The 24,399-nt window shown below is 49.5% G+C and overlaps 9 protein-coding genes across 9 annotated transcripts; 4 read left to right on the forward strand and 5 right to left on the reverse strand.

The window, feature by feature from the left end:
- Positions 1–148: 148 nt before the first annotated feature.
- Positions 149–1,812, reverse strand: BC939DRAFT_486813 (60S ribosomal protein L14). Its single transcript, XM_051559336.1, has 4 exons — positions 1,543–1,812; positions 1,109–1,201; positions 354–602; positions 149–262 (listed from the first exon to the last, which is right to left on the reverse strand). Exons 1-4 carry the CDS (start codon positions 1,561–1,563, stop codon positions 218–220), a joined length of 408 nt encoding a protein of 135 aa, XP_051412909.1. The 5' UTR covers positions 1,564–1,812; the 3' UTR covers positions 149–217.
- A 77-nt stretch (positions 1,813–1,889) lies between these two features.
- BC939DRAFT_449213 (uncharacterized protein) lies at positions 1,890–2,744 on the reverse strand. Its single transcript, XM_051555351.1, has one exon. It carries the CDS (start codon positions 2,685–2,687, stop codon positions 2,034–2,036), a length of 654 nt encoding a protein of 217 aa, XP_051412910.1. The 5' UTR covers positions 2,688–2,744; the 3' UTR covers positions 1,890–2,033.
- Positions 2,745–4,056: 1,312 nt separating this feature from the next.
- Positions 4,057–5,143, reverse strand: BC939DRAFT_388096 (uncharacterized protein; the record flags this gene model as incomplete). Its single annotated transcript, XM_051551856.1, has 4 exons — positions 4,057–4,349; positions 4,453–4,711; positions 4,858–4,906; positions 4,998–5,143. Coding segments are annotated over 4 exons (747 nt in total), but the record flags the coding sequence as incomplete, so codon positions are not given.
- A 2,383-nt stretch (positions 5,144–7,526) lies between these two features.
- On the forward strand, positions 7,527–9,084 carry BC939DRAFT_134803 (uncharacterized protein). Its single transcript, XM_051550098.1, has 2 exons — positions 7,527–8,719; positions 8,843–9,084. Exons 1-2 carry the CDS (start codon positions 7,634–7,636, stop codon positions 8,927–8,929), a joined length of 1,173 nt encoding a protein of 390 aa, XP_051412912.1. The 5' UTR covers positions 7,527–7,633; the 3' UTR covers positions 8,930–9,084.
- Positions 9,085–9,179: 95 nt separating this feature from the next.
- Positions 9,180–10,505, forward strand: BC939DRAFT_396390 (uncharacterized protein; the record flags this gene model as incomplete). The annotated part of the gene is made up of 1 exon (XM_051552291.1): positions 9,180–10,505. A coding segment is annotated over one exon (1,326 nt), but the record flags the coding sequence as incomplete, so codon positions are not given.
- Positions 10,506–11,207: 702 nt separating this feature from the next.
- Positions 11,208–13,741, forward strand: BC939DRAFT_449218 (uncharacterized protein). The gene is made up of 2 exons (XM_051555352.1): positions 11,208–12,445; positions 12,582–13,741. The coding sequence occupies exons 1-2, from the start codon at positions 11,363–11,365 to the stop codon at positions 13,632–13,634; spliced, it is 2,136 nt and encodes a 711-aa protein (XP_051412914.1). The 5' UTR covers positions 11,208–11,362; the 3' UTR covers positions 13,635–13,741.
- BC939DRAFT_449219 (uncharacterized protein) lies at positions 13,742–14,900 on the reverse strand. The gene is made up of 3 exons (XM_051555353.1): positions 14,373–14,900; positions 14,029–14,246; positions 13,742–13,946 (listed from the first exon to the last, which is right to left on the reverse strand). Exons 1-3 carry the CDS (start codon positions 14,698–14,700, stop codon positions 13,773–13,775), a joined length of 720 nt encoding a protein of 239 aa, XP_051412915.1. The 5' UTR covers positions 14,701–14,900; the 3' UTR covers positions 13,742–13,772.
- A 1-nt stretch (position 14,901) lies between these two features.
- Positions 14,902–17,124, reverse strand: BC939DRAFT_449222 (transmembrane amino acid transporter protein-domain-containing protein). The gene is made up of 3 exons (XM_051555354.1): positions 16,287–17,124; positions 15,680–16,195; positions 14,902–15,581 (listed from the first exon to the last, which is right to left on the reverse strand). Exons 1-3 carry the CDS (start codon positions 16,972–16,974, stop codon positions 14,965–14,967), a joined length of 1,821 nt encoding a protein of 606 aa, XP_051412916.1. The 5' UTR covers positions 16,975–17,124; the 3' UTR covers positions 14,902–14,964.
- Positions 17,125–22,063: 4,939 nt separating this feature from the next.
- On the forward strand, positions 22,064–23,819 carry BC939DRAFT_476495 (aspartate aminotransferase; the record flags this gene model as incomplete). Its single annotated transcript, XM_051558598.1, has 4 exons — positions 22,064–22,139; positions 22,227–22,384; positions 22,510–22,756; positions 23,008–23,819. The coding sequence occupies 4 exons, from the start codon at positions 22,064–22,066 to the stop codon at positions 23,817–23,819; spliced, it is 1,293 nt and encodes a 430-aa protein (XP_051412917.1).
- Between the last annotated feature and the right edge of the window lie 580 nt (positions 23,820–24,399).

The raw sequence follows: 24,399 nt of genomic DNA on the forward strand, positions 1-24,399 counted from the left end.
CAATGATGATGTATGGATGCGTGCATATATGCGTATGTGTGTGTATGATATGCAATGCGGTCTTCCTTTGCATGACCCTTTCCCGCCTACCGTTATGTTGATCTGCGCGTGCTGTGTCCATCGAGGCCATGCAGCTCAAAGAAACGAGTTGATAGTACAATCGCAGACTTTATTATTTTTCGTTGACAACAGAGACTTTCACAACTCATCAAGACACTTAGGCCTTGGTGGTCTTGACAGCCTTGTTGACGATCTCACGGCGCTATTAAACAATCAGAGTCGCAAACAATATCAGAACCAAAATGATCTCGAAACTCGCAATCGACTTTAAAAAAAACGAAAAAACAACTTACAAGAGCCTTGTACTTCTGGAGCTTGAAGCGGTCAAAGTCAGTGTTGGCGGAACGCTGAGCACGGGAAGCGATCTTCTTGGCCCAGGAGGTCTTGGCCCAGTTACCAGCGAGATCCTGCTTCTCAATGGCCTTCTTGAGGACGACCTGGCCAGCGTTGCGGGGAACCTTGACGACCAAGGGGGTCAAGGTCAAGCGACGGAAGGCATAAGCACCGCGGGCGATGCCGGTGGTGGGACCCTCGATGAGAGCCTAGTAAAGTGATAGAAAACGTAATAATTCGTTAGGATCACTTAGCTCCATAGCCTCTTTGGTTCCACAACAGATGATAGTGCTTCGTTCGAGTGTTGCTAGTCCCGCTCCTGATTCCTTCAGCTATACTTTATATATCGCAGTATATAGCGATGAACTAAAGTGTGGTGCCTGTTTTGATTGTACTGGAAGGATTGATAGCGGCACAGAGTGCGTTGCAGCCAAAACGATCGGTTCAAGCTAATGAGTTGAATCAGCTTGCCGCAACTCATCCTGCTAGGCTGTTCAGTATGTCTGAATGCAGAAGCCTGTTCCTGCCATCGGACTTGATTCATCTCTGGTCTGTTCCAGCATACGCAGTCAGTTGATAATACACCTGTTGAATATCCGTTCGTTGTATGCGAAACTGTTGCTCAACGCTGCCCTGCGGTTGATATGACTAGGCTGCCCATGCTGGTTGTCCTGAGTAATTAAGGTGAAAATAGAGTCGAGAATTGGGAACATACGCGGTTGTGGTCAATGATATCGACAATGACGGCGAGCTTGCCGGCATCGGGGCCATAGTTAACCATGACGACACGGCCGATCTCAACGACACGCTGGAAAGTAGGAATGCGCTATTAAAGGATAACGTCGAGGTGGAGACAATTGAAGATAGGTTCGTTAAAATCGCTGTGCCGATACAGGTTTTCTTTCGAGGTGGGGTCGCTCCGTCTATCCTGATGAATAACAGCCTTGCTGATCTCGCAGTCTACTGATGAGTCCTGATGTTTTCCGGCAGATAACGAGCGATCTCTGGTTCCCAAGTGTAGATTCCTGTCCAGCACGTTATAAGATGTAGGGTTCTTCCTGATGGCTGTTCGCGCTAGCGGATCGGATGCACTCTTGCTGATCTCTCGCCTGAGTGCCGAGTAGTGCTATTGTGTCAGTTGAGGAATGCTTTCCAGTCGCCTATCACCATTGCAGTGTGTTCAAAAGCCTGCTACACCATGCTCTCAGCATGGGGCCCCCGCATCATCGTCCAAAAATGTTGCTTCTAGTCTCAATTGCTTCCGATTTCCTGGGAAATAGCCATCTGGCGAGTGAAGGGTTGCTCAACGATAATGATAGATCGATCGATGGATGTTGTTGGTCCCGTATGGATAGTGGATTCCTGGATGTCTCATGGATGCACACTGCAGGTCACATACAGCCATTTTGAATAGACTGGTAGAGGAGAGGGCGTATAGTCCTTCTCCGCCCAATTATTTTATTGAAAGATCAAAGTGGCTTGGTGCTCCGCTCCGTATCGAGGATTGGTGGCAATTCGCGTATACTTTCCATGGTGGAGATATTTATTATGTACAACTCATCAAACCTATTGGGTATCATGCGTATGAAGGTACTGAAGAGAGAGACCCACTAACTGTCCATTTTTGGGGGAAAGACTTATTACTTGTGCTGCTTGTGGTGAGGCGACTTCTTGGGCTTGATGTCCTGAGTTTTGAACAGCTCCCGCTTGCTGTTCTTCTTCTTCTGGCCCAAGTTCCAGGTCTTGCGGTTGCGACTGACCTTGCGGTGAAATGCCAGTTCGGTGTCCTCGTTCTTGATAGCACGCTTGATGTGCTTGCTGCAGGAAGAGAATGATTTCTTGTGATTCGCATAGTTCTTGCGGTGGAGCTCAAAATTCTCGATAGCACGCTTGTTGTACTTGCAAGAGGATGAAGACTTCATGTGGTGCGAATGGTTCTTGCGGTGAGGCTCGAGGGCGCGCTTACTTTGCTTATGGTGACTGTGGTTAGCCTTTTGGTGTTTGCCATGACTCTTCTTGCCATGGACTTTCTTTTTGTAAAGGGCAAGGTCGGGTACATTGGCTTTGACAGCAGGGACTTGGGGAGCGGTCAAAGCGGGCTTATGCAAGTCGCGGCGCTCCATCATTGATGAGCTCTTGCTGTGGCTATAGTCGGCCTTGCGATGGTGATTCTGCTGTTCGTGGATGCGGCGGGGCTCAAGGCGGAAGGCAGCCTGCTGTCCGTGGCGGACATCTGCAGCAGTCATAGTACCCATAATGGCAGTCGTCAACAGTGCTGAAAGAATGAAGCGCATGTTGGTCGTTCGTTAATTGTCGAGCAAATTGAGGTACAGGGGATACAGAGACCAAACTTGAGAGTAGAGATAGATTATGGTAGACAACTCACGTCCTTTATATACTTTATAAATACACTGGGCAGCACATCGCATATTGGCCTTGAATAAATTACTGTAGTCCATCCTTGCTGTTTGTGTCTGCACCAACAAGAGAGCCAAAAGGTATGTGCGCGCGTGGCCGGCAAGGACTTATTTTCAGTCAAGAGAAGAATAAGAAAGGAGCCAGACGGTGTCAAAAATGAGATTTCTAGCGGATGTGGCAGGGGATGGGTAGCTTTGGAATATAGAGCGAGTTGATATTCCTCGCTTCCTTCTTATACCTACCCATGACCTAAGGGGGTTCACAAAGAGTTCTTAGTTTTCCTCATGTCCTCTCTCATCGAGCGGATAACATGCAAACACATTCCGAGTTTTCATAATTACGAGTCAATATCAGCGCGTTGGTGTCGGCGTTTATTTTCTATGCTAGTGGTATGGGCGATAACTTGCGCCATTGACAACACTTCCCCTTCCTCCCTGCCGCCCTGTTGGTTGCGCTTGATATCCTCCATAAGGACTTAGTGGCGCGCCGCCGCGTTGACCAAGATCAGACATCATGACCGTCTCGCCGTAATTGGGAATATGTCCTTGCTGCAGAGGGTGGGGCCTCACTGCCCGAGGACCGTGGCCGCTCGCGACGCTTCCTTGATTCGATCCGCTGAGGACTGTGCTAGTGTCTGATGCTTGCCGCCGATGGCCTGGAAGCTGCGGTTTTGGTGGATACTGCGACGCAAGGCAACTACTGCTGAGGCTATAGGCGCCGTCACTGATCTCGCTCCTGTCATCAGCATAGTCATAACGATGGTCCTGCCGCTGGAGATTACGATTGTGATAAGCCTGCTGATGGTTAGCCTGACGGAAAGGTCTCGTGTCACTATCGTCCTCTAAGGCTGGCGTATATGACCTCGGGCCCGGCGAGTACGATCTTGGAGGCGGAGATGGATGCTGGCGGCGATAAGGATCGTTGGGCAAAGGCCCATTCTTTCGCAAATTTGGAGATCCTGGAGCTATATAAGGCGACGCTGCAGTCATTCTCGGCGCTGATGAGGGTATAGGGGAACCTCGCGGTCCTTCTTCGATCAAGCCAATGTTGGGCAAAGTTGGCTTCTGTAGAGGCGTGTCACCGCCCTTGCCGCCCTTTGCGTTCTTGGAAGCCTCCTGTGTACGCTGCTTGACCTTTCTCTTGATGATCTCGTCAATACTATTAACAGGCGTTAACATGGGTCAGTTCTCGATGCGCGGCCAATGCTGCCTAAAAACACAAGTATAAGATAAAAGAAGTATCGGCCTACCGTTTATCAATCTTGTGGCAACAAAATTCTTTCAGGTTGCCCTGGATGTGAATGACCAACGGAATATAGAGAATGACTGCCACCAGCATAAGAAGAACAGAGATGATCCACAGGGTAAGTGTGAATGTCATCACTCCCATGGTAATGCGTGTCATCAGAGGAAAAGGGTAGTTCCAAAATGCAAGGTCAAGGTCATTGTTCTTGGTCCTGTTTTTGTTGACGACAGTGATAAGGATAATGCCGTTGATAACCTGTCTTGGTCCGTCCGCAAATATGAGCCGCTTCCAACCTGTTCATATATAGTGTTTCATCGCAATGATTGCTTGTGAATATGCAGCCAATAAAGGACAAGACGAGCATATGAAAAACCAAGGCAGTGTCCAGTTGCATACCTCGGAAAGTGAAGAAGCAAAAGAACGCGACCTCATCGATGGTCTTTTTCGAGTTGTGAATCTTTTGGAACAGGCAAAAGTGGGCATAACTTTTGACCGCATAATATCGATAGGCAATCATGCTGGTGAAAGCATAGCTGATGTCGCGACTCTTAATGATTGCCGCAGCCTTTTTCATGTCCCATGCCAGGAGAATAAACGAAAGAATAATACAGGCGGCGAAAATCCACTTGTAAATCTCGAACGAGATCTTGATGTCCTCTAGAGGAGACAACATAGTAAATTACAAGCAGGGAGGTGTGTTGAGTATGCGGCTACTTCCCGCTGCTCGCGTGTTGTTGAGATTACCAAAGTATAATGGAGATAATAGAGGAGCTTACTGAATGAAATCTGTCTATCTTGCACTCCGAGATTGGTCTGCCACGTTTTAGCGACGAGCAAGTTGACGGCTGTCCTATTTTCATTGAATCCATACGAGGGAAAGGTGTGTGAGCTATATGCGAGAACCACTGCTGATCCACATAGATGACAGACCTTTATCCTACCATAAATCGGCACAGTAAATAAGGATGCCCTTGATTACGATGCCAAAGACAAGTGAGTACTTGAATTTCCTCCAGAGCGAGTTATCGACATAGTCGTCAACGTCAATGAAATCAAACTTGTGGTCCTCGACCTTTTGTCGCCGCCAATCGGCTATTGAAAGACGCAGGTTACGACAGTTAGTGGAAATGGTGAGTGCGATGGCTCCTGGTTTTTTTTTCGCAGTGGTAGCCGGATGGCCTTTGAAGATGGAAAGGGGTAGGGAACAAGGAGCTGGTGAATCAGGGATAGGGCTGCTTATTTTTTTGCTGTTTGAGAGGACGGGAGGGCAGATCGGGGTTAAATTGGGTAATTTAACATCGCCCATTTGTCTCCCTTCATTTATTGAGAAGGATGCAATTTAATGGTTGAATCCCCATTTCCATTTCGTCAGTGGTGTGTCCCATTATCTTTCCATCTAACGTATTCAATTGACCAACAAAGAAGAGAGGTCCATGAAACTCCAAGGATCACAGCGTGAACTTAAACATACTTGACATGGTGCTCGAAATCTTTCTTGAACTCGACGGAAGAAATGCGAAAATGAATAATAGAAAGCGTGTTTGTATAATATAGATTGGATGAGAAGCAATGAGAGGAGGTGATGTCTGATATTGAGAACGGGATGTTGGATGAAAAAAAGGTCGTTATTTAGGGCAAATTGTCATTAGAAGCATTAGAAGAGAAGAGAAAGGGAAAAAGGGGTGTGCGTGTGTGAATGTGGATGGTGGTCTACAATGTACAATGTGATGCTGTCGTCTCTCTCTTTAACTGGGAGTGAGTGACCGAGGATGGGGAGGTAAGGTCAAGGACAGGGTAAAAAAAAAAGATAGAGAGAGAAAGAGGAGGGGATCCGTCGATAGTAGCTCAATGGATGGCTACGAGGACCTGGGACCAACAGAACGCCAAATAAAGTTAATTAAAATTGATTGAAAATTTTACGATCCATTGAGGACGAAGAGTATATCACGTTACCCAGCAGGCACTGATGCATCCTCACCACCTGTCTGTATTCACAGGGCATACACAACACTACAGGCAAATGATGTGCGGTCCTCGTGTTTCACTTCGAAACGGGGTATTACGCTTGCCACAACAGCTTCGCCCACGCAATCAGTAGATCATCCCATGGTGCTCCGCTGGGCTAGTCGAATGGTATCGGTTCCCGCTTCCTCATAGGAGCAATGTCTGTGTCCACCACGACGCATTCATTGACCCAAGCTATGAAATCAAAAAGGCCCTTGAAAGCAATTGACTTTCATGGTCGCACAATATCTTTTGTCTGCATCCCTCATGACAAAAAAAAAAAGAGAGAGGGGGAAATAGAGAAACTGAACAATGGATGCGAATGATGACATGATGCGTATGCTAAAGCCACAGTGCTCTTTTGACGATGCTTGCAATCCACGTACGCGCCGCAGATGCAGCACGTCTTAGCTTGTCTTGCTATCATCGTTAATCCTCTTGGCGTCTATCCAGCCCTCGGTTCCTCCCTCATCGTGCCGACGCTAAATTGTTTTTGTCATGAGTCTGGCCCAACCTCCCCTCAAAGCGAAACATGCAGAGGCCCGTGTTCCTCGCCCGCATTCAGTCACATTCCCACGACAGGAACAAAACGCATAACGGTGTCTCCATAAGATGTACATGCGTAGTTCTGTCACTTGGTCCAGCATAGTGAAGGTGGCTGTTGCAGGTGGAATAAGGAACCATTACCGGGCGCCTTGATTGGTTCGTTCGGGGTCTGATGGGTACAAACTAGCCGGATCTGAAGGTAAATTGGGCTTGAAGTGGTCGGGAGGCGAAAAATCGCTGATGGACGAGATGTAGACACGACAGCCGAGACAAGCGATCGAGTGAGTGGGCCCTGAAGGGAGCTTTGGGCACATTCGTTGGCGGACAATCCGTGGTTGAACATGAATGAGACGCCGTTGAGATTCAAATTATTATTTACTATTTAAATCTCCTTTGTGGGGTGCAGTAGTAACAGCAGTATGGGCGGTTCCTATTTTCTTTTTAATGGTCATTGAGCTGTTTCGGAGAAGCAAAGCGCATCAGCATACCAGCATCAGACAAACACATCGAGTCAAACATGATTACCACTAGAGTGGTAGTGGATGTCTCCGGTCGATATTTTTTATAAATAATAAATGGGGGAGGCCGTTCTGGGATCCGATCGCCACCCCAAATGTGCGACATACGTACACAGCGAACGAATAGGCTAAAGAGTCCAGTTGAGATTTGAATAATGAACTATTTATTGGACTATCTTCATCATAGGCTGCACAGTCTTCCATCCTTCTGCCTCCTTCGATGGTTTCTACAACATTTTCCACTGAGTTGGGCCTGTGGCATATAAAAGAAGAAGAAAAACGGCCAATTGCCATTTTTTATTCTCATCCCACTCTTTTCTTTTGTACCTTTTTTTTGTTTTGTTTGTGTGCTCTTATTTTTCACACCTTTAAATCCTTCTTTTTTTTTCTTTCTGTGTAGCACCTTCGACCTCAACGGCTCCCCACCCTTCCCCCTAATTTTTTTTCTCATCAAGGTGTGAGAAGACTCGACTCTCAAACCACACCCACAGCGACAGTAGAATACCAGCATGAGCACTAATAACAGTTCGCCCAGCGGTACACCTCCATACCAGCCAAACATATCCTCAATCTCAACCTCATCCTCGCTCTATGTGCCCACTTCCAACCAGATCCCCACACCCCCAACCATAACCATCAATCCGCCTTCCTTACCCCAACCGACCCTCACTACTATCAACGAAGCAGCCTCTAGGCCCGGTTCAAACAGATACAACCCGCCTGTGCCCAGCAGAATGACAGGCACATATTCCAGCAACAACAGTATTTACCACAACAACCTCGCTCCTACCCACAACGCACACGGACGTCGACTCGGAACCAGCAGCGCCTCTAGCTCCCCTCCAGGAACACCTCCCAACGGCTTACGAGATTACTATCTGAATGTTGCTCTTCAACGCGCTCAGCACCGCTTTTACACACACGGAACTGGATCAGGGCCCAACTCTGCAAACAACTCGAGCACGAACCTGAGCCGGCCCAACATCTCTGTCGTAGTTCCCTCACAAAGCAAGTACCAGGAGGCCCGACGAGCGTACTCTGCAGACCAACTGAGTGTCCAGGAACCACAGATTACTGTCACCACACCAGGGGGATCCAATGAGACCGAGGAACATGTAAAGACGCTGCAAAATGCGCTCAACAACTTGATTGCACAAGAAAGCAGAGCAGCCCCACATAATGACGATGACGATGCGGAGGATCCAGACACTGATGGACCCATCATGATGAAGGGCAACAAATCGAACTCAGTACCTGGAACTGTTTCGGCGGGTAGGAAGAGCGGCGTCTTGCTTACCCCTACAGTTCTGGCCAATCGAGAGGACCCCGAAAAGACGGCCGCCGGTACTATGAGCCATGGAATTGTGGGTTCGGACGTCACCCTCAGCGACAAGGACCAGAAAGAGAAGGAGAGGAAGGCGCACCGCAAGTCTCACAACCGGATCTCGCGGCTTTTTGGCCGCGATGTACCAGGCATTGGACACACCTCAGATCAGCACTATCACATGCAGGTCTCGCGCGCACCGGTGCAGCCCTCAAAAGCCGGTGTCCTCAGCAATCTGTTGAAGCTCCAGGACAATGGCCGCCATGCAAAGGTAACTATTATTAAGAATGATCGCCGAGGCTGCCAGGGGTTGTGTACCATGCATATGTGCATGCGTGCCTGTGTGTTCATGCATCTAACAGTCGTTCCCATCAATTTCTCCACATATCCCTCTGAATGTATAGACTCTTCATACACTATCGACAACAAAGCCGCGCAAGGAAAAGAAGAAACGACCCACGCTCTATACCCGGTCCGCTAACAACTCTACCACGTCTATCGCAAACGTCTTTGGCACCTACCCACCCCTGCCGACCATAGGATCTAGTACAGGCTTGGGTAACCTTGGCACGGCTACTCAGCGCAATAGCTATGGCAACGGCAATGGCAACGGCAATGGCAATGGTAATGGATACGGACATCCACCTCAGCTGGACGGTAGCTTTGCGGGAGCATTCCCACAGGGTCATTCGCCTTTGCACTCGCCCAACGGCTCACCTCGCGGCTCATTCTCCTACGACAATACCTTCTCGGCTACCTCAACCTTGCACTCGCTCTCGGCCGAGGAAAAGATGCGCATCACATTCGCAGTTGCAGACATCCTGCAGCGTCAGGACTATGTGCTGCGCCTGGCCAAGTCCATGATCAGATATGGCGCACCCTCACATCGACTGGAGGATGCGATCGACCACACAGCCAGAACCCTGGAACTCAATCTGCAGTGCGTCTACTTGCCAAACGTGATGGTCATCGCCTTCACGGATTACGAGACCCATACCTCTGAAACGCACTTGCTCAAGTGCTCGGCAGGACTCGACATGAACAAATTTGCCCAAGTCCATCAAGTTCTGAAGATGGTGACACACTCCTCCATGCCCGTGGAGGAGGCCATCATGAAGCTGGATGCAATCAGCGCCGAAAAGGACATGTGGCCACGATGGGCCAACATCCTCTCATACGCGATGGCGTCCTTTTGCACCGCTACCATGTTCTTCAAAGGCAGCTGGACGGATGCCGGTGTCTCATTGATGCTCGGAACCTTTGTTGGTCTGATGAGTTGGTTGTCGGAAAAGGTGCCCAGTTACTCACATATTTGCGAGGTCACTATGTCGGTGGTTGTGGCCTTTATCGCGGAGGCCATGCACAATCAAGTGTGCCGAAGCTCCGTCAAGATGGCGGGTATCGTTATGCTGCTGCCTGGATACACGATCACCTGTGCGATTCTGGAACTCAGCTCGCGACAGATGATTTCAGGATCCGTTCGTTTATTCTACGCGATTGTCTTCTCACTACTGCTGGGATACGGTTTGACCATCGGCGCCTCGCTCTGGAATCTGATTGACCCGTCCAGTCTTCCAGCGGCCGTAACAGGAGTCTGCCCAGAGACACTCGATGCCAAATGGAACGTCCTCTTTGTGCCGGTGTTTGCGATTGCGCTCAACATCTACCTGAAGGCCCATCCCCGTCAATGGGTCCTGGCGACAATCCTGTCGATCCTCGGGTATATGGTCTCATATTCGACATCGACCTGGGCTGGGGCCCGAACCGAGGTGTCGTCAGCGTTGGCTTCTTTCTCGATCGGATTCTGTGGAAATATCTACCAGCGTGTGACCCACCAACTTACGTTTCAGGCGGTTGTGTGCGCGGTCTTCTTCTTGGTCCCGGGAAGTTTAGGTCTGAAGGGCGCAATGGCCTTGTTCACGGACGACATGGCAGGAGGTGTCAACTTTGCGCTGCAAATGGTCATTACAGCGATTGCGATCAGTGTCGGTCTCTTCGCTTCTGCGTTGGTTGTCTACCCCATGGGCAAGTCTCGGTCTGCTCAAATGACCTTTTAAAGCTGGTTGCTTTACGCCAGAGAATTCCATTCTTCGTTGTGAGGCGATGCTCACCGGACCGAGCAAATGTAGCTATACCCGACCACATATTCTGTTCATCCCTCCTTCTACCTCTCCTCCTCTCGTTCAAAAAGCATTTCCACATGTATATGCATGCATGCATTGATTCCTAGATAGACAATAATAGATAAAGGACTCCATGCGATAGTTTGTAACATCCACATTATTGTACCGTGTCATGAAGTCGATAAGAGCTTGTGCGTACAATTACGCCCGTCCGGATCCGTGTCTGCATCCAAGGAGATTTCAAACCATTCGTGTTTTTTTTGTACGATTTGGCTTGGTCAGTTGGGTGTCAAGAGATCAAAAGAGAATGGAAAAAAAAAACTGGGGATGAAAAGGACAGACCACAGTAAAGACACGGGTTGCAAACAAAAGAGGGGGCTGCACTCTTCGTCCTACCCTTCCGAATTATCATAGCGAGCCTGTCAAATAAGCCAAGCAATCCATGCAAGCCAGGGAAACAAACAGGCGGCAATGAGAGCGATGGTCGCCTGGTCTTTTTCCCACACTTCACGATCATGTCCTGTACCCGCCTTGGCACGCGGCATATGATCAAGTTGATCCCCTTCAGTGCGAGCAAGAGGTAAGGAAAAGAAATATGAGAGCAGAGATGGCGAGATGTCCTTTGAAAGGCCGAAGTATACAGAAAGGCACAGTAGGAGGATGGGATACAAAAAAGGGCCTGACACGGCGCACTATCTTTCAAGTAATAGCCCTGTGTTCGTCTCATCTTCGGGACGACTATAAAAAGTATATCCCTACCTCTCTTTACAGACACACACCATCCTTCATAAATGCGGGCCTCGTCCACCATCCTACTATCTTCAGCAATTCTCTTACTGGCAGCAACCGAGGACATCCACCGACGCGCCCTCAACGTCGTCGATGCCCAAGTCTCAGTCCCCGGACGATTCCCCGCCAATTTCGCAGGATCTCTCTACCGAGACCCTCCTTCCCTCACCAGCACCGTAGTCTTTCAGTACCATCACAGCGATCATTTTATCGACCATACCAAGATCCGAGGACCACCTCCGACCCTGCGCCTACCACATCTCGACAATGCCCAGCTCCTGAGCGACGAAGAGATCTCTCGTCGACAACTCACCGAACGAGGGCTCGAACCCGATGGAGCTTACCAGTTTGGAAAAGCGATCGCCGTTGAATCCTTCGATAGCATTTCAACCCTCACAAGGGGCCGCTGGATTTCATTGAAGTCGTTGAAGCACCAGCGGTTCATGTACACTCGCGAAGACGACGAAGACGTGCTCGTCTGGCAACTCGAAATCTATTCCCAATCGGCACTTTCGTTGAACTTGATCTTCTCGGAATTCCATCTCCCCGAGGGTACCGAGTTTTTTGTTTCGGGACGGCGGCATATCTTGGGCGCGTTCACGGCTGCAATTAATAATAAGCCTGATGGGATCTTCGCCACCGCACCCGTCGCCGGAGACAGGTTGTTGTTGGAGTACTATACACCGAAGAAAACGCTGTTGCGAGGGCTGGTGCCGAGGATCCAGCTGAGTCATGTGGTGCATGGGTACAAACCTGCTCCGCTCGCTGCGTCGTCCGATCTCACGGATATGGGTCTGCGCCGTCGGGACAGATCGTTTATCCCAAGGACTGCGAAGAGGAGTGAATTGAGGGACCAGTTTACCTTGGACAATATGGGAGAGTGGGATAGGGATGCGAAGGATGAGATGCTGCCGCCGATTCGAGCTATGTCGGGTAAATGCAATGTAGATGTGGCCTGTCATAGTAACGAGTATTATGAGCAAAGTCGGAGCGTTGGCGTGATTTTGACGGATTATAACCAGAAGTATTGCACGGGGGCGTTGGTCAACAATGCGCGACAGGACGGCCGGCAGCTCTTCTTGACAGTAAGTCGAGTTTTTACTTCTTTTCACTACTCCATTTCTTCCTCGTTCGGGGGGTCATGATCTATTTACTGACAGCAGCTGCCACGGTGGCACATTGCATTTACTTCTATACGACATTCAACAAAAACGCTCGTAGGCAAATCACTGCTCAGAATTCCCAGATACGAGCGCCCATATCGTCATGTTCAACCATGAGAAGCTCCAATGCGGATCCAACTCCGAGGTCGTGAACGAGCACGACACAGCCATGGGCCTCGTCAAGCTGGGGAACTACGCCCCTAGCGACTATACCCTTTACGAAATCGTGGAACTCATCCCTGACGCCTATAACCTTTACCTCTCCGGATGGTCCGCCCTACCGAAAGCGCCCTCCAGTCGTCCTCGTACGCCTGCTCCCCCTCCTCCCTCTGAAGAGGGCACTGAAGAAATCCTGTCCGGCCCATGGAGAACCACTCGAAGCAACATTAAAGATCGGGTTGGTCGCCTCCAAGTTCATCGCAGGAAAGACCCCACCCCCCATTTCTCACCTATGGTGCCCGAAGACGATTCCGCGACCCATATCCCCATCGTGGGGATCCATCACCCCTCCGGCGACTCCAAAAAAATCTCCTTTTTCTTCAACGGTACACTCCCGCGAGCCTGTTGGGCCGAATGTGGGTTAGATGAATATTTTCACTGGAAGATCCCTCGATGGGACAAGGGCACGACCGAGCCGGGTTCGAGTGGATCACCCCTGTTCGATGCAGACAAGCGGATCGTTGGGCAGTTGCACGGCGGGTCCGCGAGTTGTTGGGACCGAGATGGGTATGATGCCTACGGAGCCATCCATGCGTCCTTCCAGACCCCACCTAAGATTAAGAATCGCTTGGCGACCTATTTAGATCCTGAGGGCGAAGGCGTCAAGGTCATGGATGGGCGTAGCCTTGAGATCGCGAGGCGGGAGACACGGGAGCGGAAGGAGCATGAAGGCGAGCAGGAGAGTGGGGAAGTAATGAAAGAGACAGAACAGCAGTGGGTGGGACCTTTGGGATCGACGAGTATGGAGAAGCCGCTGGGGCTGAGAGGGGAGGACAAGAGGTGGTTGTTTTCGAGAGCTCCGGATATGTTTGGACGGACGCATGATGTTATTGAAAAGACCTGGCAGCGCCGTGTCCAGCGACTTGAGGACCTCGAGGAGGAGGATGGCTGAGGATTCATTGGCGGAAGCAGAGCAGGAAACAGGAACGCAGTTCCATTACATTTAACTATCGATGAAAGACGACAGCTTCTTTTGTATATAATACACATTTTTTTTATTGTTTGTTTGTTTGTAAAGGATTCTTATTATTCACTCTTTGGTGTCGCGGAACTCTGCTTCCTTGGCCAATTTTGCAAACTTCTTGGTCTTGACGTTCCGCAGGTTCATGGACGCAGTCTCGATGCCGAGATCGACTGCTGACTGGTAGGCATTGATTGCACCATCAAAGTCTCCAGTCTGCTCGCTGATCACTCCCAAGTTAAACTAAAGAGGTCGAGCAGATAATAAATTCAGTGCAACTATTCCACCATAGCAAGAGTTCGATTTATTCATAACTTGTGTATACCTGGATCTCTGCATCCTGCGAGGAAATATTGGCAGCGGCCTGGAGATGGCTCAGGGCCTCCTTCAGGTTCCCGTTCAATTTGATATGCGCCGTCGCGATGTTGGTATGGACATCTGCGTGGTGCGGCGACAACTTCAATGACTCCTGGAATGAGTTGATTGAGGATTGAAAGTCGCCCAGTTGAAAGTATCCCACGCCCATGTTATAATACGCAGCCGCTATTCACATAGTACAAACCCCCCCAAAAATGAAACGTTAGCATGGTCTTATCTTCCAACCTCAGCCATCTCCAGGTTAACTAAATATCATTAGCTCGCTTGGGCGAACATCATTGGAGATGTTACCTGTGGGTCGGACGTTGATACTCTTCTGGAAGGAACTCATGGCGAGAGGGAGCATATCGTTGTTCAAAAACGAGACACCCTCGTCCATGTACTCCTGTGCCTTATCAAGCATATCGTCCGATTTCGAGAAGTCTGCATACGGCAGCGACGTTGCGAAGCCCTGTCTCTGGTCCTGAGCGCCAACTGCGGTGGCTGCGGTGACCTTCCTAGGCGTGTGTGTGAGGAGCGAGAAGGACCGAGTGATCACAGGGAGTTGTTGGCGGGGAAGCACTCGCCTTGGAGTCGACGAGAGCACGTTTCGAATGAGCGCGTTCCTGAATGCAGACATGTGTTTGAAGGAATGATTCAAGTGAAGGAATGAAGGAGGAGTGGATCAGATCCGTCAAAGGAGGGGGTCTTGCCTTATTCGGAGCTTTTGTGATTATCACTGCCTAACCAACCCGTCAGCTCACAAAAAAAAAGAAGGTACCAGCGTTTCTCACTGACAACTCATCAGGCATTTGCGCTGGATATGGCCAATGTTCAAAATATAGAGTAGTATTGGAGTTTATAGTCTATTATACATGGGTGTCTAGGTCTGATCGTGGATGATCTATGCGAATGCAGTGCACCGATCCAACGGCGTCACATGCGTGCCAGGCACAACCCAGCTGCGGATTGTAATGTACAGCGTAAACACCATCACTGCGGCCCCAAAGATGCCGAGCGCAATATCTAACACCTTGGCCCTCATCGTTGTCGCACAAGCCTTGTAATGGAACATCGCTGGGAAGATGAAACACAGAGGCATGCAGGCGACGCTGCCGACGAACGATACAAACTTGTCCAGATTAGGTCCACCAATCCCGAACGCTAAGAGCGCACAGCAAATAATCAGGACGATCCGAAGAGCATTCTTCTGCATCTTGACCTTGAAGAACTGGCCGCCAGATTTATCGCCGAAAATACCGTACTCGAATATACGTGAGGCTGGCGAGAGCATCAGCGGGACGGAGAGGATGATGGCGAGGGAATAAAGGATTTCGACGGTGATGGTCATACCGTCGCGGATGGGTAGGTTCAGGAGTACGATCGTCTGGATATCGCTACCAAAACTTGCGTAGCAGAGGGCACCGATACTGCCAAAAATCAAGGCGACGATGGTCATGGTGATGGCGAGCACGCGAGGAAATTTTTCTGGCTCGGCCATGGACTCTGTGATAGGAATGACTATTGACGATGGAATTATATGGTATTATTGTCAGCAAGGAAAGGACGCGTTCAGTACAGTACACACAAATACTAGCACGAAGGAATAAAATACGTACTCAGGCCGATGCCTTCAAATGAAAAGACTGCCGTGCCGATGAACAGCGCAAAGTCATCCTTGTTAAATAGCCCAATGTTGGGTCCTACGCCACGATGGACCAGGCTGTTGATGGAGTAGTACCAGAGATAGACGATTCCAAAGATGATAAACAGGTTGGCGAGCATGCTTGGCACAGACAGGACAGCCATGCGGCGGATCAGGACCAAGGGAATCAGCACCACCAATGGGATTAGAATATAATACTTTTCGGAAATCCCATCGAACGTGCATTTAGTGAAGGTCTGGACGACAGCGAACAGGTTCTCGGATACAAAGATCAAGTAGGCGCAGACGAAGCCGATTTGTGAGATAGCCACTGAGATCAGGACCGCCAAACGCATGTACTTTCCAAAAAGGACTGCACCCATGTCCTGAAAGTTCTCGCGGACAACGAGACGCACTTTGACGAGCAGCAGGAAAGCAACGCAGCATATTAACGCCACGGCTGCCAACATCAAGCAGGAGAACAAGATCCCTAGAGAAAAAAAAAAGAGTGGTCTGTGATGAGGATGCGGCGCTTGTTTTCTATTGATATGCATTGGCCGAAGTAACCCGGGAGTCCTTACCTCCGTTCTTGAAAGCACTGGGAAGGAAGAGGACACCTGTGCCAACGAACGCCTTTCCGAGCAAGAAACTAGCCTTGAGCGCCGAGACATTTCCTCGAGGGGCCGCATGCTGGTCTAAGCCTTGTCCAATATCCTTGAGAGTAAAAGAGCTAGTTGTCGAAGAGTGTTGCAGTAGCATTTCTGGCCTAGTCGAGTCCATTGTCTGCTTCTCACTCGAGCCGTCAGTAGAGAGCCCTCCAGCATACGAAGACTTGCGCGAAACCCTGCCATGTACACCCTTCTCTGCTGCCGAGAAACCATCTTCGCCCACGTATGAGTTCCTCCGGGATCGGGTGCCTCCGTAGTTGTCATACATGGAAGTGTACTCGGAGTTGGCATGGATCAGCCATGAGACTGGACGGGAACTCGGCCGAGAATGCGAGTGTGAGTTATGTCTGGAGATGCGCGAGCGTGATGTTGCCCTAGAGCCGGGTGCGGAATGGGGGCTAGTAGCGCCGCTGTGAGCGTGAGGCCCTGTACGGCCACGTTGGTGGTGGTGATGGCGATGTGGTTGCTGTTGCTGTGGCAGAAAGGTAAGGTTTTTATCGACACTTGGGGATGAGCTTATGTGGACTTGAGAAGGTGCTTGTGGAGCGGCGAGATGTGATCCATCCTGTGGTGGTTGTTGCGTTGATTGTAGCTCACCCATGTTAGTTGTTTTTTTGTTTTTCTTTCGCGTACAGGTTGATAAAATACTAATAGTAGAAGGAGATCAGAAGGAAGAGGAGGATAGAGGTTTGAGAAGGGGCCTGCACAAATGGCGACTTTATATATGTGAAGAAATTAAAAGAGTCCGTACCCATACCGATGCAAGGCGATCAAGACATGTAATGGTATTGCGAACCAGGATTGTCGGTGGTTGGGACAATGACCGCATTCCATTCCTAAAAAGGAATTGGATCTCCACTCACTTGGCTGTTGCCATAACGCGCGGTACCTGTGTGTTTGACTCTGTAGGCTCTGTGCCCTACAGGAATACTACTCTACCGGGGCTCCGATTTGGCTGATTACTGTGCTCCTCCTTCGACCCCTTGCAGTAGACTGACCCAATGCCCTAGGCGCCCTTTTGGCAAGGGATGGAGAGTAGAGCACAAGGGCCTGTATTGGCTTATTAAAGGGTTCCTGGACTAGAACTGGGAGCGATGAAGCATTCATGTACCCGCAACAGATATCCAAATGTTTCGCTGTAGGAGGTATAGTAGCGTAGCTCTGACAACTGGGGCTCCCAAAGAAAAACATCGGACCAAAGACCTCGACTACTTTTCCGTCTTCATTCCTTATACGACCATATTCTGACGTCGCTTTGCTCCTTTTGTCGAAGGAGTGATGACGGGGTCTCATCTCCCATGGCCCTTTGGCCCAAATTTGACATGCACGGGGGCCAATGGCGAAATATATGATAGTATAAGTAGTTCTGATCCCTGACTCGGTTGCATGGGTCGAGACATGATCCCTGTTGAAATCCATACCGCAGCTAGCCATCTTCATCACTCCTTTGGTGTTTTGGGAGCCATAGTGTGTGGAGTAATAACCACTTTTGGGATGTAAAACAAATGCTCATAGATCCCTTGTCCAAATACAGCGCGGCAAGACATTTGTTCTGCTCTTCCAGACAGATGGACCCCATCAAGTCGATCCTGCTGCCTTTTTTGGCAGATCGATTGCTGGCTAGCGCTTCCAAGAATCATCCCTTCATGATCGCCCCTTTATCCCCCTCGAAGAATTTGTGTCGAACACAGGTAGTCCATAATTCCTCTTGAGCCCTGTCAAGTATATTGACATTGTTGCTGCAACAGGTTGAAACGAGAAGAAAACGCAAGGGAAATACGGCCTATTAGGTGGATACCGCCTCGCCAACCTATTCTTGTTCGCTGGATGCGCGCAAAGAGTGATGACGATCTATTTCAAGAACCGCCGATCCAAGAGTGCAAAATTCGTACTTCAATTACGTATGTAGATTGCAGAGTTGCTGACGATTGGTCAGAGGGAAGGCATCTCTCAAAAGTGCCTTAATGGAACTTTGCGCATCCATGTCAACTAGCCAGTGTATGATCCGCACTGCAGGCGAACATTGACGTAGAGGCGCGGACAGCTTTAGAGAACACACTTGTACCCTACCCTGGAAACTGGGGTGCATTACGTCACACAGCTCCAGAGGTAAATACCAATTTCCTATTGGTTACCCCATAGCTGGGATCTGAAGCGGTCGTACTTGTTCCTGAGAAAGAGGTACCAAAAGTGATTTGCCTATAATTTGTCGCAATTCTGTTGGCTGATAGGCAATCCAATACAAATTTTATTGCAAAACGAGGGCTCATGCCCTCTGTAATGGAAAACGCACGTCAAGCTTCTTTTCTTCTTGCAACCTCGCTTTTTTTTTTTTCCCTGAATGCCTTCACCCTAATGTTTCCTCGCTGTGCTAGTTGTTTCTATTGGCCACGTCGATGCCGTCGAAAGACTTGTTCCACACTGTGTCTGCCATCTTCTCCACGTCCCTCCTATGCTGATTTAGCTTTTTCCCTCGCATTAACAAAGCAGCAGCATGCAAGAGACTGTGAATTTGGCCGCGAATGGCCCCTTCAGTCTCCCGTTCCCCGGCGCCGTCGTCTTCTTCCTCTCCATCGCTGGTTCCTTCCTCAGCGGTGCTGCCATCCTCCAATACCGAGCTCTCGGGGCCTGAAGGGTCTGATGTCCCTGACGAAGCCAGCTGCTCCACCAGGCTCCTGTACTTCCGTCCGTGAGCATACCTCTGATTCACCTTCGGCTTCAGTGGAGATCCTCTCTCGCTAGTCACCATAAACTTGGACCTTTTCTCCGAATAATCCGTGTCAAAGTCCTCATATTCGGTGTCTTCACCCTCGCTTGTACTCTCGAGCCACTCGTCGCACAGTAGCTCCTCCGCAGGCTTTTTTTTGGGTACAAAAAAGGACATAAAGTTGGCATCGACTTGTTTCTCGTCAATCAGCTTGGAGATGAATGGTGAGCCATCCAGAAGCTTGGAAACCGAAACCATTAGGGCGCCGTGATAGCCTAGAGCGTCTGCGATGCCCAAGCCTTGCTCTTGACTTGAAAAGTTGTGCGCAGGAGTGTCGGCAGTCGCAGTGGCAGAGAGTGGTGGCATAAAGTCCATAGAGAACTGGGGACTGGTGCTTAGCGACTCGTGGTATCCCTGTGATCGGACTTGATGGAGAATGTTGTGCTGCTCCTCCGCAAGTGCTTCTAGTACATCCGTGTCCCTTTGTTCATGAGGTGATAGCTCCAGTTGTTGGGCCTCACATAAGATAGGGACATGGCGGAAGCAGCCCCTGATGGATTGAGGCTTGACGGCATCCCAGGCATGCACTATAAAATGAAACCCTTCCTTGTTGGACTCCTTGAGCTTTGCCTTGAGAATCCTTGTACGTTTAGCTGATGTTGCTAACGCAGTACTTGCCGTGTCAGCACTGTCGCGGCATCTCCTGTTGCAACACCTCCTGTCGCGGCACCCTCGCTCGATTCTGACGCCACGCTGGTAGAGGTCCAATTGTCATTGTGCTTCTTGATTCGCAGTTTTAGGATGAAGTCGCGATACCGCTTTTTGAAAACAGATATTACTCCAGCGTCGAGTGGCCATTATCTTGATATTCGGGAAGTCGGGGCTTGACCGTGCAGCCTTTGTATGACAGGAGGCGTTGTCGACGAGAAGTAGAATCTGCCTTGAAGGATCCTTTTCGACAATGGACTGCTGGAAATTCTTGAGCCAGCCAAGAAAGAAGGGGTTCATGTAATCTGCACACTTCTTTGGCTTCGCCTTCGGTATCCTTGCCACCTGCTCACCCTTCTGCTGGCCCTTGACCATGTCCGTCGCGTCCTGTACAGCCCTTTCCGTCACGTCCTGTACAGTCGTATCCGTTGCATCCTGTACGACAATGACCGCTGCCTCCTGTTCAGCGACATTTTGTTCCTGAGCGTTGGTCTGTGGTTTCCATGGCTCAACTTCCACCAAGCCCTGCAACTCCTCATCATGCCGAAACCCTTTAGGAAGTTTTTCGCCTAGTGCGCAATATGGAATACCAGACATATGTTCATAGCCGTGACAACTTAACCAAATTGAAGAGTGATAACGCACATGGAGAACTTACTGAGGATGAACGGCTTCCTTTTGTCACTGTCTGTGGCGTTGGTGCAAAAAAGAATTGACACCCGTATCGAGGGGATCTTTGTTCCAGCCGCCCCTCCATCCATGTCCACTGTCCAGCTCGACGTGCTCTGAAGAAAAAGGCCAGTCTCGTCTGCGTTATATATGTCGTCCAGTTTGAACGTGGCAGCGGAAGTCTTGATGATCTCGACGGCAGCCGCAATGACGTTCCAGTCCATGGAGGCAGTCTTCCCCCCTGAGCTGAAAATATGAATATCCCCAGGTGCTCTTGAAACTGGCCATCAAGGGGACGTGAACTTCGGTTTGGGGAATGTTAGGCGGCCCACTGTCGAATGCAACGTGTCGTAGACCTCTTTGGCCATCAATTGCAACAACCACTGGTCGACTGGCGCTTTTTGTTTGCGAAGATCTTGGATCTGCCCGTTCAGAATCACCTCAACGGGATAGAACTCGCGGACGTTGTGTCTAGTGTTACTCCGGGACTCTAGCAAAGCTGTAGGCATCCTGTTAATCTTGACCCTGTCCTTGAGAAGTTGTGATACTGTTTTTGGTCGCAGGTTGTGTGCTGTTTCAAAGTCGGTCATTTGTGGTATCAATCCCAGGTCGGGGTTGCCGAGTAAGTGTCTCTACCCGTCGACGAAAACGTCCCAAGAACCAAGGAGTCGGTTCTTGTTACCAAGGGTTATCCTAGAGTATTCGTTGGTTGAAGGATCTTGCAACGATTGTATAGGAGCAAACCCCTTCTTTTTTTTAGGTGGCATGGGATATTGCAGTGTTGTGGTGCTAGAGTTGCAGGATGGTGGTGAGGAAGGAGTGTCGACGCGGAGCCAGCGATGAGGTTTAAGTCGATGAATCGATGCGGAGGCTTCCATATCGAAGGAATGATGGCTTTGGTTGCGAGGGTGGACATGCCATGGGTATGGCTATGGCCCATGGCCAATATGGCCCATGGATGCATGCGTTTCCGATTACATAGGTAATAAAAATTTTATATTGGATTGCTTACCATCCAAGATTTGCAGCAAGCTATTATATGCAAATCACTTTTGGACCAACATTGGTCGAAAAGTGATATAGGACTCTCTATACAGATGGATTTCTACAATAAAATGTCTTTCGATCTCGACAGTCGATCGTTTTGTTCTTCTGTCACTTGAACAGCAAGGTTCCTAGCGAGAGTCGTGGTTATCGGAGCATAAAGAAACCTGAGGTTCTAATTACAGGCTGAAGTAACACTCTGGGCACGCGAAGTGTTCTCAAGTAACGGGGCTGGTTTTTTTGGCAATACTCGAGCGCATACTTCTAGGTGAGTGTATGGGATATAACGCTATCGATACAGAGACCAGCCATCCCGGCTAGCCGCTTTTCTATGCAGTTGGTGTGAATATGCGCTCGCCGGCATTTGACACTTTGAACTAATAGTCGATTTTCACATCGGATATGAACACTTTTTGCATGTGGGGCGTTCATGTGCACTCGCGGAAACCACGGCCAGTGCTCCGTGCCAATACGCTCTGCCGCGCCATATCCTACCCACCCCTCTCTTCTCCTCTTTCACTCCTCATTCCACACAACTTGCGCATTCGCTCCCTCATTTACAATGACATTCACCTCCACTCCTCCTGCTCTCCGTCTGCAGCAGATCAGTAACCATCTCGCCGACAAGAACACCACAGGTAAAATGTTGTTATTACACACATGGCTCCTGTTGACACGTCCACAATATATATGTACTTGCCGTCTAACATTCGCTTTTGTTGCAGCCTCCGTCTTTGAGAGCGTGAAGGAAGCGCCCGCCGATGTCATCTTTGCTCTGACATCCTCATACAAGGCGGATACGTATCCTCAGAAAGTCAATCTTGGCGTGGGTGCATACCGTACAGAGGAAGGCAGGCCATGGGTGTTACCCGTTGTCAAAAAGGTACAACATTCATTCGATCAAGCCCGGTTGCACATACGGCTCAATTTGCATCCAGATCGATAACCAACGACGGTCTTTTGCCTATTGTGTTACCTCCCTGCTGGGTTGCGTCTCGGTCGGTTTAGGCAGACCGCATCCTGGTCAACGACGAGAATCTGGATCATGAATACCTCCCCATTCTAGGATCGGACGCCTTCCGTAAGGCATCCTCAAAGCTGATCCTTGGAGCGAATTCCAAGGCCTTGGCCGAGGGCCGCGTTGGCTCTGCGCAGTGTATCTCCGGAACTGGTGCTGTCTATACCGGAGCCCACTTTCTCTCGAAGCATTACCCTATCAAGGGTGCCGCATGCTATATCTCCAAGCCTACTTGGGGTAAGTGAAGGGCCCGTTCTCATTAGGTAGCATCTCAGCTCCTATCTCTTTCTTCATTTGAGGGACCTATACACGTTGCAGCCGGACGCAACATGTGCTCTCCATACACATTTACACTTTACATGAAAGCAAATGCCGGCTCAATCTCCTTCCGTCGCTCGGGATATATTACAAACCAAATTGCCTGGATTAAGTATAGCCGTGGTTCAGCAACCGGACCATTAACATTCGCATCCTTGCTGCTACTATAGCCAACCATCGCGCGATTTTCGAAGGCGTTGGTATCCCAGTGCTCGAATACCCGTACTGGGACCCAGCTACGAAGGGCCTGGACCTTAAGGGTATGCTCGGTACTATGCAATCGGCGCCCAATGGGTCAATCTTCTTGCTCCATCCATGTGCCCATAATCCTACAGGAGTCGACCCGACACCCGAGCAATGGAGACAGATCGCAGATGTTATGGAGGCCAAGGGTCATTTTACATTCTTCGACTGCGCATACCAGGGCTTTGCGTCCGGCAGCCTTGATAAGGATGCGTATTCGGTTCGGTACTTTGTTGAGCGCGGATTCGAGCTGTTTGTGGCCCAATCCTTCTCAAAGAACTTTGGACTATACTCTGAACGTGCTGGCAACCTGACGATTGTCGCTCGGACTCCGGAGGTCAAGAACAGGGTGGAGTCGCAGATTGCAAAGGCTCAGCGTGCGGTTATTTCGAACCCTCCTGCGTACGGATCTAGGGTCGTAAGTGTGGTGTTGAACGATGAGAAGTTGTATGCGGAGTGGGAGACGAACCTGTCAACGATGGCGAACCGGATCATTGATATGCGCAAGGTGTTGTATGATGAGCTGACGAGGCTGGGCACCCCTGGAAAGTGGAACCATATTGTGGACCAGATTGGCATGTTTTCGTTCACAGGATTGACGACGCCACAGGTGAAGGTGTTGAAGGAGAAGTACCATGTGTATCTGACGGACAATGGGCGCATCTCGATGGCGGGGTTGAACAGCAAAAACGTCAAGTACTTTGCCCAGGCTGTCGACGACGTTGTCAGGAACCATTAAACCACCAGGAAATAAATTTGTTGGAGACAGTTGAATTTTTTCTATCACTGCTATCATTGTTTTTTTTTTTTTTTTTGAAAAAGAGAGAGGAATAGAAGAGGGCTTTCTTCTGCGTTTGCGATCCAAGGATCACAACACTCATCTGAATAGGATGTTGGGTCAGGAGCCTTTTTATAATCATTCAGTTGAATAATTCAAAGAACTTTCATCATTGAAAATATATGTTTGAAGTCCCGTAGGATCTTCATACAGATATAGTTGTCCTATTGATGAATGTAAGGAACAAAATTTGGTCCAGGGGAACGGTCGTATTTATACGCTTCCTGGGACAGTCCCAGGGACTGGAATTTTTTTTCGTCAGAAAAAACAACAAATGGGGCCATTCACTCTTTGTGGGGACCTTTTTCAGACGCAGACTGTCCAAAATTGCTTTTTAGACAGCAAGACGCTGTTGTGACAGTCCATTTCAAAGTGATAGTCAGTTCTAGTCGCCGATTAAAAAAAAAACCGATTAGCGGAGAACCTCAGTAACGTGCCTGGGGCACTTACAGGCTGTCCTGGTGAGGATACGACCAGTGGT

This window comes from Gamsiella multidivaricata (genome assembly GCF_025024155.1).
Source record: "Gamsiella multidivaricata strain RSA 2152 chromosome Unknown BC939scaffold_27, whole genome shotgun sequence".
NCBI classification, from domain to species: Eukaryota; Fungi; Mortierellomycota; class Mortierellomycetes; order Mortierellales; family Mortierellaceae; genus Gamsiella; species Gamsiella multidivaricata.